The following is a 14857-nucleotide window of genomic DNA, read 5'->3' as shown; positions in this document are numbered from 1 at the left end:
CATCTAGGAAATGTGTATTTCCAGGCACTCCACATGGGTTCCAGTAGTTGGAGGACATCCTTTCAAAACAAACAAAACACAAAAGGGAAGAAAACCTTAGGAGAAAAACGTGGGGGAGGGAAGCTGGGGATGCGACATACAAGGGTTACTGCAGAAAGCAAAATTATACTTGGTAGTCAACAAACAGGGCAGCATACGTAAGATGTAAGAGAACCCAGTGAAATGCCCCAGCTAGAAATATATCCATCATCTTTGACTCATTCTTCCTCAACCTCCACATCCAAGCAATCATGTTCTGTCTGTGACATTCCTGAAGCTTCTGAACTCTGTCTGCTTTCTGCAGCCCTCACAGCCCCCACCTGGGCCCAGGTCATCCTCGTCATCTCCTGGTGAATTTCAGCAGCAGTGTTCTCAACTTCACCTCAGTATTGCCCCTGACCTTCTGAAAGAGCAAGGCAATGTCTACTTTGTTTACCACGCTGTACCTAGCACCAAGCATGGTACTTGGCACAGAGTAAGCACTCAACGAAGATTTTATTTCTGACAAATGAGCAGAGGTATTTTTGGAGAAAGAGAATAGAGAGTAACAAGAAATAAGAAATCACAGGGCAGAAGGTATGTCACAGCTATTTAAGAGTCAGCAATTACAGATTACTTTGACCCCTTAACCTTACCTCCACACTGTCATTAGGATTCCTAAAGGCTGTGCTTCATTTATTCATGTATTGATTTATTAACTAACATTTCAAATGAAATGCTTATTCTTCATATATTAAAAAAAATTGCCTCTGCCCTGGCCACATGGCTTAGTTGTTTGGAGAGTCTTCCAGTATAACAAAAGGTGGTGGGTTCGATCCCCGGTCAGGGCACATACCTCAGTTGTGGGTTTGATCCATGGTTGGGGCACATAAGGAGGCAACTGGTCAATGTTTCTCTCTGTCTCCATCCCCCCACTTCCTCTCTCTCTAAAATCAGTAATTAACACACCCTCAGGTGAGGATTAAGAAAAAGTATATGAGTGTTCCTACTTCCCTGTCCCTCTCACAGGCAACCACTTTCTGACTTTTGTCGCTAAAGACCAATTTCGCCTATTCTTATATGTCATAAAAATAGAATCTTACAGTGTACTTTTAAATGTGTTTGGCTTTTTTCACTCCAGACAAATGTTATTGCAATGTATCGCTGTTTTGCATACCAGTAATTCATTGTCTTATGACTGAGTAGTACTCCGTTGCGCGAATATACAACAATTTGCTCAGTCTCTCGACGATGACTATTTGAGATGTTTCTAGTCTTGTGCTGTCATTAATACGGCTGCTGTGAACATTCTGGTACACGTTTTGTTTTGGACATGTGTTTTAATTTCTGTTGGTTAAATATGCAGGAGTAAAATTGCTGGGTCAGAGGGAACATGAATTTGTAAAGACCAAGAGGCTGTACCATTTTTTACTCCTACCAGCGATCTATGAGAATTCCAGTTGTTCTACATTCCTGCACCGTTTAGGGTTACCAATCTTTATTTTAGCTATTCTCATGAATATTCTATTGATATTCTAGTGAGTGGTGTGTTGTGGTTTTAATTTTGTATATCCCTAAGGATTAATGATATTCAGCACCTTTCATGTTTATTGGCCATTTGTGTATCATTCAACTCTTTTGCCCATTTTTAAGATTTTTCTGTCTTCACATTACTTACTTGTATATATTTTTAATTCTGGACATGGAATTTGTTACCAGATAATGTGTTAACAAATATTTTCCCCCAAATTATAGCCTGCTTTTTCCTTTTCATAATGGTATCTTTTGATGAGCAGAGATTTAATGATTTTTGTTTCCTGTCCAAGAAATATTTGCCTACTTCAAATCTGCAAAGATACTGTCCTGTGTTTCTTTTACAAGTTCTGTGACTCTGGATTTAAGGTCAAAAATAGGTCTACAACCCAGGCATACGTCCTATTGTGTATGGAACTAACTGATTTTCCCCACTATGTTTACCCAGTAGTTCCAGTTTTCTCCAGTTGTTCCAGAACCAGTTGTTTTAAAAAATGTCCCTTTCTCATGGAATCGATTTGCGGATCTATTTTTAGACTCTTTATTCTGCATCATTGATCTATTTGTCCAGCCTATACCAATACACACTGTCTGAGAGTTAATCTTGAGATCAGTAGAGAAGTCCTCCAAATTTGTTGTTCTTTTTCAAAATTGTTTTGGGATTTTAAGTCCTTTACATTTTCATGTAAATTTTAGAATCAGCTTGTCAATTTCCACAAACATGCCGGGTAGGAGTTTTTGGGGGGTTTGCATGGAATCCACAGATCCATTTCTTCTTCGCTTCATGAGCATGGTGTATCTCTCCATCATTTATTTAGGTCCCCTATAATTTCTCTCAGAAATGCTTTCTAGAGAAGACGTCTTCTACTCCTTTTGCTAAATTTGTTCCTAAGTATTTCACGTTTTTTAATGCTAGTGTAAATGAAACTGAGTAAATCCACTTTTATAACATCTAGTTATTTTTAATATTTTCCTAGTGACTTTTTCCCCCTATTGACTTTAAGATACTTTATTACAAAGTGGTATATTGTGAAGAGTTAAAGAATATAGATAAGTGAAAATAAGAAAAACTCTCTATTTCCATCACTAAGACCACCACTATTAACATCTATGTCTTTATACATAAAAACAACCATATATGCATTGTTCACCAAAAGGTATCATATCATACAGGCTGTTTCATAATTTGCTTTTTAAAAAAATTAACCTCTACCTTTTCATGTTAGTAATATTTCTATCTAAAATATAGTCCATACTCAAAGTTTTTCCAACTATCCCAAAATGTGCTTTATGATTGTTGAAATCAGAATCCCAGTCCAAAAACATGAACTGTATCTGTTTGTTATGATAATTTAAAAGAAATTAACCTATACTATAGTCTGGGTTCAGGATATTAAAAAAAAAAAAAACCCTGAGGAAAAAGGATAAAGATGTAGTCACCATGACAACATGCTAATTCAGTAACCAGGCAGGGAGGGTCAACATGCAAGTTAATTGTGTCTGCTCACCCTACCCAAACATCGGCTGGTAGCATTAACTGGCTCTCAGAAGTCAAAATTATATGGTCATCAAACGGTTGATGAGATAACGTAAGCTTTGCAAGGATCAGTGGTCCTTTATGAGCCATGACTTACCTTTACGGACTGACACTGGTACAGGAATCGGGCTCCTGATACATGAGCTTGTGGGTTGGACTGGAGGCCTATATATGCCCACAAGACCTGGATCTCCAGGGAAACTGGTATGACACAGCAGGACGTACAATGTATAGCCTGCAGAAGAGTAAAGAAGCGTCTGCTTGAGTTGCTGATGTTGCCTATCATCAGTCACCATGCATTTAGTACTACCCATCGTTTCTTAAACACTGTACAACAGAGAAGGCAGTGTGGCTTAGAGAACACAAAAGTTCACCATAAGCCATATTATTGTCCTTGATCTTAGGAAAATTAACATTCTAAAATGGAACTTACTAGTACGGAGATTATAAAATGTGAGCCCATTTACAATAATTATAAGAAGTGCTCAGTGAGTGGTGCATAGTCAGTACTGTGGAATACCAGAAGAAACAGCCATTTCTGGTTGAGGGCAGAACTGAGATGAGTAATATGTGACTGGAGAAAATGGTGATTAAAGGAAAATTCAGGTGGAGAGATGGCATATAAAAAGGTACACAACTAGAAAAGCACGTGACGCCATGGAGGGACATTCACTGATTAATGTGAGTAATAGTTACTGAGAGCCTCCTCTGTGCTTGGCATGTACCAGGCAATGGCCTTGAGCAGACTGGTGACGGGAGCAAAGGACTTGAACACAGGAGCAGTGAAAGGTTAAGGAAGAAGACATTTCAGTATTGGAAGTCCAACCAAGCAGTTTGGTCCTAGGAGGATTAATTCCATAATGCAGGAAGGATTGATGGAAGTGAGGACTTTAATCAGAAGGTTACTATAACTTCACAGATACAAACTATCCTCAAATATGCTTTGCGCTTTTCTAGCTTCATACTTTTTTATAGTAAGGCTCAGATACAGGCAAAGACATGTATAAACTAGGAACAGGAGAAGACAGACCATGTTTATGTTTACTAAGGAAACTGTCAAACTGTTTTCCAAGTGGCTCACCATTCTGCAGTCCCACAACAGTGTCTGAGGGTCCCAGTATCGCCACCCCCTTGCCAACACATGTTATCCATCTCTTTAATTATAGCCATCCTCGTGGGCGGGAAGTGGTATCACAATGCGGTTTTGCAACTCTTTAATGGCTAACAATGTGGAACGTCTTTTCATGAGTTTGTTCTCAATACTGTTAAACATTTTTCTTTTCATTTAATCTACATTTTTAGATTTAGATTTGTAATCTAAAATGTAGATTTTTCCATGTTGTCAAATGTCCTTGAAAATGTGATTTAAAAATGTAAATTTGAGAATAATAAAGAGTAGTTCCACTATAATCTCAATCCAGCTCCTTCCTATATTCAGCCACGTAGCACCCAGAATCCACAGTCCCTCAGATGGCTTTGAAGTTTAAGAAAACTCAATCTGACTTCAGTTGCCTAAAGGTTGGATCAAGAACATGTGTTTACTTATCCCCCAAATCTCCTTAAAAGGGATGAAGTCGAAATAGTGCTGAGAAAGGGAAAAATGGCACTTTAAAAATTATCTCTAAGGGGAAAGGTATTTCAAAGTCTGAACTAAAATTTCAAGGTAAAAAAAAGTTGATAAATTTCACAACATAAAAATCAACTTTTGCATGGCAAAAAACACCATAAACAAAGCCAAAAGACAAATGACAAACTGGGAAAAGATATCTGCAAATTATAACACTGAAAACAGCTGATTTCTCAAATACACAAAGATTTCCTATATGTCATGAGACCCAGTGACTCAATTAAAATTGGCCAAGGATATAAATAGATTATAGTGAGAAAGTACAAATTATTCAACTATATGTCAAGATACTCAATCTTATTCATAGAGAAAAATAAAACTACACTAGGCTGCTATTTTTCACTTATCAGATGAGCAACGATTAAAAAACTTGAAAACACAGTGCTGATGAAGGTGTGCGGCAACAAGCAGTCTCACCGATGGATGGTAGGATGCAAACCGGTACAGCCTGCATAGAGAATGAATTGGCAATACTTAGTAAAATTTTAAATTTTACTAAGGGTATATGTCCTTTGATCTAGAAATTTTACTTCTAGGATTTATCACATAGGTTTATTCTCCCACGTATGAAACGGTACCTGAATGAGGCTATAAAATGTCACACTGTGTATAACTGCGAAAGACTGAAAACAACCTGAGTGTCTACAAATCAAAAGGGTTAAATTTACGTTCGTCTGCATAATAATGGAATACTATGCAACTACACAATGCAAAGGATGGGGAGGCTTACTCTGTAACAAGTTAAAAAAAGTAAGGTACAGAACAGTGTTTATGACACATCATTTGGATAAAAAAAGAATATGAGCATTTACCTACGTAAGCATGCATTATCTATGGAAGGAAAGAAACGCGTGACTTTGATTGTGTCTACGGGAGGGAAGAGCTGCCTGGGAGAGGTATTTTTATTTTGCACTTTCTGAATTTCAAGCCAAGTATATGTATTTCTTACAAAGAAAAATAATCAAGTAAAGTTGAAGGCATAGCTGACAAAGGTGAGGAGGAAGAGGGTAGGCACAAGGGGAAGACGTGATAGCACAGCAGATCTGCACTTCAGAGTGGAGTCAAGAGACCCACCTGCTGCGCACGCTTCTAATGGGCATCCAGAGAAAGCAGTGACAAGCAGCTGGGTGAGGCTGCTTCCGAGGCAGGGGGGTTGAGGTTTTCACTTTTCATGTAATACCATTCTACATGGCTTGAATTTTTGACCTGGTAATGTATTTTCATTAAATGTAAATGTAAAAACATAAATTTTTATAACAACAGAAAGAACACAATTTCAACCTCAAAGAAAGAATCTGGGCTGACTGAACATTCAAGATTATAAGAGAATGTTTGAAATATATATGAAATATATTTAGTTTTCTCTTACTATGAGTAAGACTGATTTTGAACCGCAAAACAATCTCTAGATTTTCTACCTTCAAATTTTTCTCCTCATAAGGAAAATAAGCTGAAATAATGACATCAAATGGGCATGGTTTCTTTTATTCTTATGACAACCACATTATCCTCCCTCTACAATAACCACATTACCTACGGAAATAGGGCTGGTTTTAATTTCAGTATCCACAACAAAAGGGGGAAGTGAGTGTCGGTCAGAACGGGTTTTCTCTCCTTACCGAAACACTGCAGTTCCTGCTGAGGATCCTGGTCCACTCTCCCTTCTGGGCTGGGTCAGCGTTACCAAAGATGGCAACATGCTCTGCTCTGGGTCTTCCATGAAGAGTCTGATACGTCTCTTGCTGCAAGTGGCTGCAGCCCATCTTTTTCAGCCTGAAATTAAACACCATGGAGTCTGGAGTCCAATGCTAAGATAATAATGTAACCATATTAGTATATTAGTCTAAATATTAGAAATAATAGTATAAAATAAATTGGAGTAAAATAATCCTCAGGAGATTTAGAGGACTGTCAGAAAACTCTCAGCAACATTACTATTATTTAGATTATAAGATAATTTCTAATTAGCAATATCTGAACTCTCATTCAAAATATAAAAGTTGCCATAATCCCCATCAATATGCCCCATATCGACACAATCCCTGGCTAGAGACAAAACTGTGGGAAATGGTGCAGAAGCAATGAATTACCTGAGCTTGCATCCAGACATTGCATTTACCCCAAACTGTACTTCACATCTCCTAACAGAGCAAGTTCCATCACCCTGGCTTTGCAAAAGGGTCATCTGAGGTGAAAAGTGATGGTCAAGGAGATCATAACAGAAAAAGAAATAGATTGGAAAATTTATACTGTTTCCTTAACACTATATTTTATTAATATCATGGTTTCGTTCAAGTCACAATTTGTTTCCTTCGTCTAGTAATTAAAAGACACACAGAGATGGCCCTGGCTGGTGTGGCTCCGTGGATTGAGTGCCAGCCTGCAAACTCTAGGGGCACCGGATCCATTTCCAGTCAGGGCACATGCCTGATTGCAGGCTAGGTGCCCAGTAGGGGGCGCGCAAGAGGCAACCACACAGATGTTTCTCTCCCTCTCTTCCCTTCTCTAAAATATAAGTAAATAAAATCTTTAAAAAAACCTCACACACACAGAGTTAAGTGTTTTTCCAAGAATAGTTGACTACACAATAGCATATAAATACCTCATTAAAGCAAAAATCAGTCACAATCTTCATTTTTGGCTAGTCTATCATAAGTTTTAGAGCCTTTGGTCACATCAACATTTTAGAACATTGTCTACAAATGGCTTGGTTAAGGAAATCCTGGATACCTAAAAAACGGGGGAACCACAGAACTGGATAATCCACAAGATCAGCGGCTGCAGCTTTTCTCATTAGGCTGCAACAGGCCACTCAGCTCTGAAAAGGATACTGAGTGACTTGCGTCACCAGTTAGAGCCAGGAGTGGCTTCCCAACAATATAGCCAGGATTCCCACTTTTAGGAGCAGGAAGAGAAGCAGCTGTGCTCTGGGAAGCCTGCAGAAAGAGTGAGAGAAAGTCACTTAGGGAGAAAAGCATGCTCTCACACCTTCCGCTGCTTGGCTTCACTCCCTCCCTCAAGGCACCGCAGCAAGTTGGCTGCACTGGACCATCAGGCTTCCTTTTACAGTGCAGGACTTTGCAAAAACTTCTACTCCAATGAATTTTCCTTTTCTCCCGCCACAGTAAATCTTGGATGATCTACATATTGAAATTCACTATATGTCCCTTCTCCCCCATAAAGTAAATCCTGGATGATCCATATATTGAAATTCACTCTATGCTACTCTACCAAGAGTTACAAGTGAGGATCTATCAGCCCTGTTTCTCAAAAATTACTATCAATTTAGGGCTATGTTCAGCATGGTTGAAATGAGAGGAATTTACATGCAATTTATAAATATATTTTAATTAACAACAGACATTTCAGAGATGAACTCTGAGAGACATGAGACTTGGTTGATCACTGGAAGGCAGACTTGAGAAGAAATCAGACTCGACAAGATGCAGAAAGAAAGAAGCAGAAGCAGCCAAAGGCGGTGATCGGGACTGGGGACACAGGCTCAGTGCAGGTGAGCCCAACACCGAGTGCCGTCACACCGTTTTTCACCAAGGTTCATAGATGCGCGCGGGCAAAAACTCATGCTCATTGTAGCCACATAAGCTCAAGTAATATACAAATATAAAGAGTAAAAGTGAAAAACTATGCTTAATGTCCAGAAATATGAGAAAAGCTGAAGAACTTCTGTGGGATGATGGCTGAGTTTATGATTCAAAGTGATTATTTAAAAAAGAGTTTGGATTTGAGATTGAAGTCCTGCTATGCTGGGGACCAGGTAGAGAATCAGAGAAAATGTTCATAAATAAACAATGTTGAATCCCTATCACTAGGAGTTAAATTACGGAATCTTAAATGTTGAGGCCTCTTGCACAGTGAACACCCAAGTGGGCGTTAGAGTTCCCTTGGCTCCGACTCTGTGCTGGAGCAATGTCTGTTCTTTTCCTCTGCAGTGAAAGAGCTATTAATCTTTTTAAATGTAGTCAGAAAGTCAGCACATTATTAAAAAAAAAATGTTGGGCCTCCACTGACAGACTGAACTAGTTATTCTATGTCACAGGTGTCACAGACAGAGGAACTGTCTCCACCCCAGTATCTCTTCCCTCCTTCACCCCCCACAGAAGAAGGGCCCTAACCCTGAAGCGAATGATGAAGTGTTGCTGTAGTGAAGCGCCTGGCTCCACAGTCAGGTTGGCTTGTCCGAAACTGACAGAGACTTTCTGGATTCCAAACGTTCCATTGGTCTCTATCTCATAGATGACCTGAAATGCAAAAGTACAATCAACTAATAAAAATTACTTAGTGGGCCAATTATTTTTAATTTAAATTTTCTGTCTTTGAGCGTTTTATTATAAACAAATGAGGGAATAGCATGGTGACTGCAGTTAACAATACTGTACATTTGAAAGTTGATAAAAGAGTAGATCTTCAAAGTTTGCATTGCAAGAAAAAACTTGTGACTGTGTGGTGATGGCTGTTAACTAAACGTATTGTGGTGATCATTTTACAGTATATATAGGGGTGGTCAAAACTCGGTTTACAGCCCTGGCTGGGTGGCTAAGTTGGTTGGAGTATCACCCCACACACCAAAAGGTTGCGGGTTTGATTCCCAGTCAGGGTATATACCTAGGTTGAGCATTCGATCCCTGGTCAGAGCACATACAGGAGGCAACCAATGGGTATTTCTCTCCAACATCGATGGTTCTCTGCGTCTCTCTCCCCTCACCCCTACTTCCTCTCTCTCTAAGGTCAATGAACATATCCTTGGGTGAGGATTTTTTTAAAAAGTGGGTTTACAATTGTGAGCATGAAGAACAGTTTATTCTTACATTATTTATTATTGTATTATTTATTTGAATTACAACTGTAAACCTACTTTTGTTCACCTTGTACATGTCAAATCATATTGTACATCTAAAACTAATACAATATTATGTATCAATTATATCTCAATTAAAGATATAGCTGAATGAGGAAGAATAAACAAGTACTCTAAAAAGTGCCAAACACAAATACTATGAAAAGATAAAGTTGACCTCATGTTATGCCTACACATGAAAGAACAGACTGGATAGGGCTCTTTGAGAAGATTCATGGGAGAGATGAGTTCATGGTAAGAACTGAAAGGGAAGAAAAATAAGTTTCGATTGTGTGCAGGGCAAGGCAAGAAGCAGCACGGGCAGGTGAGCATGGAACGGAAACCTTGCTTACTTGGCTCTCCCCATGTCTGAGGATGGGTAAAGATAGTAGCTGGACACGGAAATTATAGTCAACTGAACGTATCCTTTGATTTCTGAAAGTTATGCTTTAAGGTAATTCTTACTTCTGTAGGTTGATCAGAAGAGAGAGAATAGAGCACAGGTGGCAAACACAAGGGGCCTCCTCCGTGTTTTATGTGGCCTGGCACCTTGTTTATACTCGGTGGCAGCACTGAGCTCTCGCTTAACTGTTAAGGAGTAGTTACATTTATACAGTCCTAAAGTTACATTCGGCCCTTTGAAGGCAACCACGAGGCTAATGTGGCCCCCGCTTAAAATGAGTTTGACACCCCTGGAATAAAGGAAAGGTTGATTAGTCTGTTTCAGATTTTCAGATGATACTGACTTTGTCAACAGAAGAAAACGTGGTAAGAACCCTAAGAGACTGCATATGAGCAAAGAAAAGAGGAGTCAGAAATACTCTTAATGTTCTCGACATGTAATACCGGAGGACAGTACATTGCAAATGACTGAAACATGGTAGGGAGGAAGGGGAAGGGCTCACTTCTTGATGTGCTAACTTTCAGGTAATGCACAAGAATTCACATGGGTTGGTGTGGCACTTAGCAGAAGAAGGGGCACCTCTGGTAATGGTGATCAACATACTTCAGTCTAGACCCCGAGGTCAGCATCCCTACCTGGGAAACAATATTTTGACAAGTGTTTCCAGCCAACAAAGGAGAACCAGCCTGTGAGACAGGTATTACAGGAACCTGAAACTAGCAAGGGAAAGAAGCAAATCAACTAAAATTGAAGGCAACATTGACTCTTCTAGCCACATCTCATGCCGAAATGAATGACTTTTCATTCTGAGCACCAACTTTCTTTCTCCTTCCATTGCCAGCCTACAACTTAAGTCATTCTAGGTCTGTACATCTCAAAACATATTTCTCAGATCATTAATTCTATTACATATAAAATTAAGGTTCCATGCTCCAATAGGTTTTATTTATTTTATTTTTAGGGTTGTTAGAATTATTATTTTTAAAATTTGTTTATTTTTATTCAGTTACAATTGTCTGCATTTTCTCCCCTTCCCTCCACCCCACCCCAGCCAGTCCCACCTCCCTCCCTCACCTCTACCCTCCCCCTTGATTTTGTCCTTGTGTCCTTTATAGTAGCTCCTGTAGACCCCTCTCCCCGCTATCCCCTCCCCACTCCACTGTGGCTATTGTTACAATGTTCTTAATTTCAATGTCTCTGGTTATATTTTGTTTGCTTTTTTCTTTTGTTGATTATGTTCCAGTTAAAGGTGAGATCATATGGTATTTGTCCCTCACCGCCTGGCTTATTTCACTTAGCATAACGGTCTCCAGTTCTTTAGAAATACTATATTTGATACCTACCTCTTAGAGATTAACAAGGCCCCCAAGCCTATTAAAGACTCCAAGAAGTCTGCCTGAAATACAGTTTAACTTTAACCCAATGTTTCCCAAACTTACCTAACACCTTTTGAATTCTTAATTCATATGATGCTTATTAATCATATAGAACACACATGAAAAACATTGTTTTAGCATTCACATTTAACATCTTGATACATTACAAATACATTTTCTTTTCACCACTACAATCTAGACTGAAATTGCCTCAGATGCAAAGGGACCAGAGAGTCTCTTTCCCGATTAACAGCTTCATACCTTCATATTCTGCAGATCAGTCATACCTCTGGGAACCTAAATGAGAGAAAAGAAAATGAATATGCAAATACCTTAGAGAAATCTCCAGAAGCTTGTGGTTTCACACATAAGGGGTGGGGAAAATCAACATGTTAGAAACATCTGCTTCTTCTCCTCTACCTGACTCTCCTTCACACTAAAATGCCAGGAGGAAAGCTGAGGGGAGGCTGCATGAGTCCAACTGCAATGCCCACCTACTCTGAGCAAAGCTCCACTGAAGAGCAAAAGCAAGCAGCTCTGGTGAAATAGTGAGATGTCTGCCCTCCCACCCTCCCAAGCCAATCCCATCAGCCAGGAGGTTGACAACCTCTTAGCCTGACCATACAGCCCTGAGTTCCTCGCCTTTCTTCAGACAACAGGGTTTGCAAGCCCTCTGCCTTTTACGTAGCTCTTGGGCATTCTGACTTCCAGTTCGGTGCTTTTCTCACAACCCCACAGTGGGAAGCGTGCTGGGTTAAACCCACAGTGGGGAGAGAAGGGATACCCACCCTCAAGACTGTGAAGTTGTAGTAAGAGGCAGCACTGAGGGCTGGATCCAACGTGCAGCTGTTTGCCAGGTTCTTGAAGAAACGAGCGCAGGTTGTACTTTTACTTTCCAAGAAAGCTTAGAACACAAAGAATTAAGGAGGTGGTCAGTGAGAAAGCCTAGTTTAACCTGAACCAAAAGGTTGGCATTTCTGCTCCAGACTCACCTGCAGGATTGCTCTCGGTGCAGAGCCCCCCAGCTCCGAGCCCTGCAGGCTGCTTCAGTAAGCTTACTAGAGACCACTCAGAGAAGTAAGTCAAAATGGGGTCCCCAGCCTGAACAAAGCAGAGCAGAAATATGTTCACAATGAGACTGGAATGAGTCCACCAGAAAATACAAAAGGTAGAAACAAAAATTAACTCAACAGCTTGTTAATGGGGACAACACTGCCCTCCAAAAGAACTGACGAAGGTTTACCTAACGGCAGCCAGGCACCTCGAAGATACCTACTCAGCCAATTGTCGGTTACGAGGGAAAAATCAAACCAAACAACCCCACCCTCCTCCCCGGGCTCACCCTGTAAAAAGGTGGTGGCGACTCGGTTTGGAATGTCGAAGTGAATGATTCGCCCCCGAACTCTGTAGCCAGCGCCTGGAAGTTGGATGCGTTGACTTTTTGGAGCTCCTGGAAATAGTTTAATTTTGCTAAAATGATTTTAAAAAGAAAAGTGTTTAGATAAAAGAAAAATATTTATTTTTAAATATATTGCATGCCAAGAAGTAATATTTTTATTGAGGCATAATATATATACAGTAAGGTTAAGTATACATATGCAAAATGCATTCATCTTAAGCATAAACTCAAACGAATTTTTACAAATTTATATACTTTTATTGCTACTACTCAGATTAAGTTCTAGAACATTTTCCCAGAAAGTTTCCAATCAATATTCCATCTTCAGAGATAACAATTTTGATTTCTATCACATTCTAATTCATTTGTAATCTGTTAAATGAATTATTGCTTTAGCATTAAGATCTGAGACAAGAATATGGCCAATACTACGGAAAACAGTACAGCCGTTCCTCAAAAAATTAAGAATACAGTTACCACATGAGCCAGCAACCCCTCTTCTGGGTATCTATCCAAAAATTTTGAAAACATTTTTTGTAAAGATACATGTACCCCCGTGTTCATCGAAGCATTATTCACAGTGGCCAAGACATGGAGACAACCAAAGTGCCCTTTGACAGAGGACTGGATGTGGTGTATATATGCACAATGGAACACTACTCAGCCATAGAAAAGATGAAATACTGCCACTTGTGACAACGTGGGTGAACCCTGAGAATTTTGTGCTAAGCAAAGTCAGTCAGATGGAAAAAGTCAAGAACCACATGATTTCACTCATATGTGGGATATAAAACTGAGAGCGACAAATGGACAAACAAGACAAAAACTCACAGACACAGGTAACAGTACGGTGGTCACCAGAGGGAAAGGGAGTTGGGGGGGGGTAGTACAGGGTAAAGGGGTCAGGTATACGGTGACAGAAGATCTGACTTTGAGTGGTGAGCACACAATGCAGTATACAGATGATTAATTCAGAGCGGTACATTTGAAACCTACATAACTTTATTAAACCCCAGTTAAATAAACTTTTAAAATGGTGTAAATATATCACCTAGCTGTTGTATCTACATAATTAAAAACCTTGAGAACAAGAAAAAAAAAAGAATATGGCCAATGAATTCCAGTTAGTTCCAAGTCCCTGATGCCAGGAATGTATATGATCAGCAATTTGGGATGAAAACAGTAGGCTCAATAAAGTCAACATTTGCCCCGCACTGGGTGAGTCTCTAGTACAACCAAATGGTAGTTTCCATAGGAACATGGCAAAGTTGGAGATAATATCTCATTTGTCCTCAAATCTTCCTGTCCCCTCTAAACTTCAACTGACCAGTCCTAATAAGAAGGTTTCTATCTCTCAAGTATATGGATTTGTCATGTTTTATTCTTTTCACCTTATAATTTCTACATTCAAAATTTCGGACACTCTGAAGGTGTGCTTTCTCTAGCCATTCTAAATTCACATCTCAGCACTGCACACCTCTGTCCAAGCCCCTGTGGCCATCTCCTGCGGCACTTCAGAACTGGAGAGAGATGCAGGAAAAGGCCTCTGGCATTGTCCCCTGCCCAGAGGTCGGCTGGTAATGGGTAAGTCTCTGCTTTACCACCCAAGTCTTGTTAACTTGAAAAAGAAACGAAGCGGAAACATGCCCCATGATAAATCCTTTAATTCTTCATATAATTATGGTCATTTGGACAGATTCAAAAAGGTATCAAGACCTTCATCACTGAAAGCTAATGAGGAATCCACATAACAAAAGCTTCACCTTTATCCTCTGCAATCAGTCTTAATTATTTGACTTTCCAGCTTTCAATACAGCAACAAATGAACACAATTCTCAATTCTGAGGACTTCAGACTACTTACCCTCTCTTCACCTCCTAGATCCTTGCTACTCAAAGTGTGGTGCACAGACTAGCAGCCCCAGCATCACCTGGACGTTTGTCAGAAACTCAGAATCTCAACCACTCCCAGACACTGTCAGAATCTGCCTGTGAACAAGCTCTCCAAGTGATGCTGATGCTGACAGTTTGCAGACCGCCTCCTCGACCTCTGACCTAAATCTTCAAACTTTGAAACTTCCAGGAGCTGTGTAACATTTCTCTCAGGACT

The 14857-nt window shown here is 39.8% G+C and overlaps 1 protein-coding gene and 1 non-coding gene across 3 annotated transcripts in view; one reads left to right on the top strand and one right to left on the bottom strand.

Annotated features, from left to right (window-relative positions):
• Positions 1 to 14857, bottom strand: part of TCTN3 (tectonic family member 3) — a 28906-nt gene that overhangs the window by 10871 nt on the left and 3178 nt on the right. The window contains exons 4-14 of one of the 2 annotated variants that reach the window (XM_045197484.3): positions 12692 to 12819; positions 12342 to 12450; positions 12138 to 12253; positions 11611 to 11646; positions 10609 to 10689; positions 8849 to 8974; positions 7547 to 7651; positions 6806 to 6900; positions 6335 to 6488; positions 5133 to 5163; positions 3186 to 3323 (exon numbers count right to left, since the gene is read on the bottom strand). In XM_045197484.3, the coding sequence (XP_045053419.2) occupies positions 3186 to 3323; positions 5133 to 5163; positions 6335 to 6488; positions 6806 to 6900; positions 7547 to 7651; positions 8849 to 8974; positions 10609 to 10689; positions 11611 to 11646; positions 12138 to 12253; positions 12342 to 12450; positions 12692 to 12819 (1119 nt within the window). The remainder of the gene's footprint in view (positions 1 to 3185; positions 3324 to 5132; positions 5164 to 6334; positions 6489 to 6805; positions 6901 to 7546; positions 7652 to 8848; positions 8975 to 10608; positions 10690 to 11610; positions 11647 to 12137; positions 12254 to 12341; positions 12451 to 12691; positions 12820 to 14857) is intronic. The other variant, XM_024563210.4, reaches the window with a different exon arrangement.
• LOC112307118 (small nucleolar RNA SNORA22) lies at positions 8581 to 8714 on the top strand. Its single transcript, XR_002975022.2, has one exon. It is a non-coding gene; the product is annotated as a small nucleolar RNA SNORA22 (small nucleolar RNA).

Source organism: Desmodus rotundus, chromosome 4, assembly GCF_022682495.2.
Source record: "Desmodus rotundus isolate HL8 chromosome 4, HLdesRot8A.1, whole genome shotgun sequence".
Lineage (NCBI taxonomy): Eukaryota > Metazoa > Chordata > Mammalia > Chiroptera > Phyllostomidae > Desmodus > Desmodus rotundus.
The sequence above is the reverse complement of the archived record's forward strand: the minus strand, read 5'-3'. Positions and strand labels throughout refer to the sequence as shown.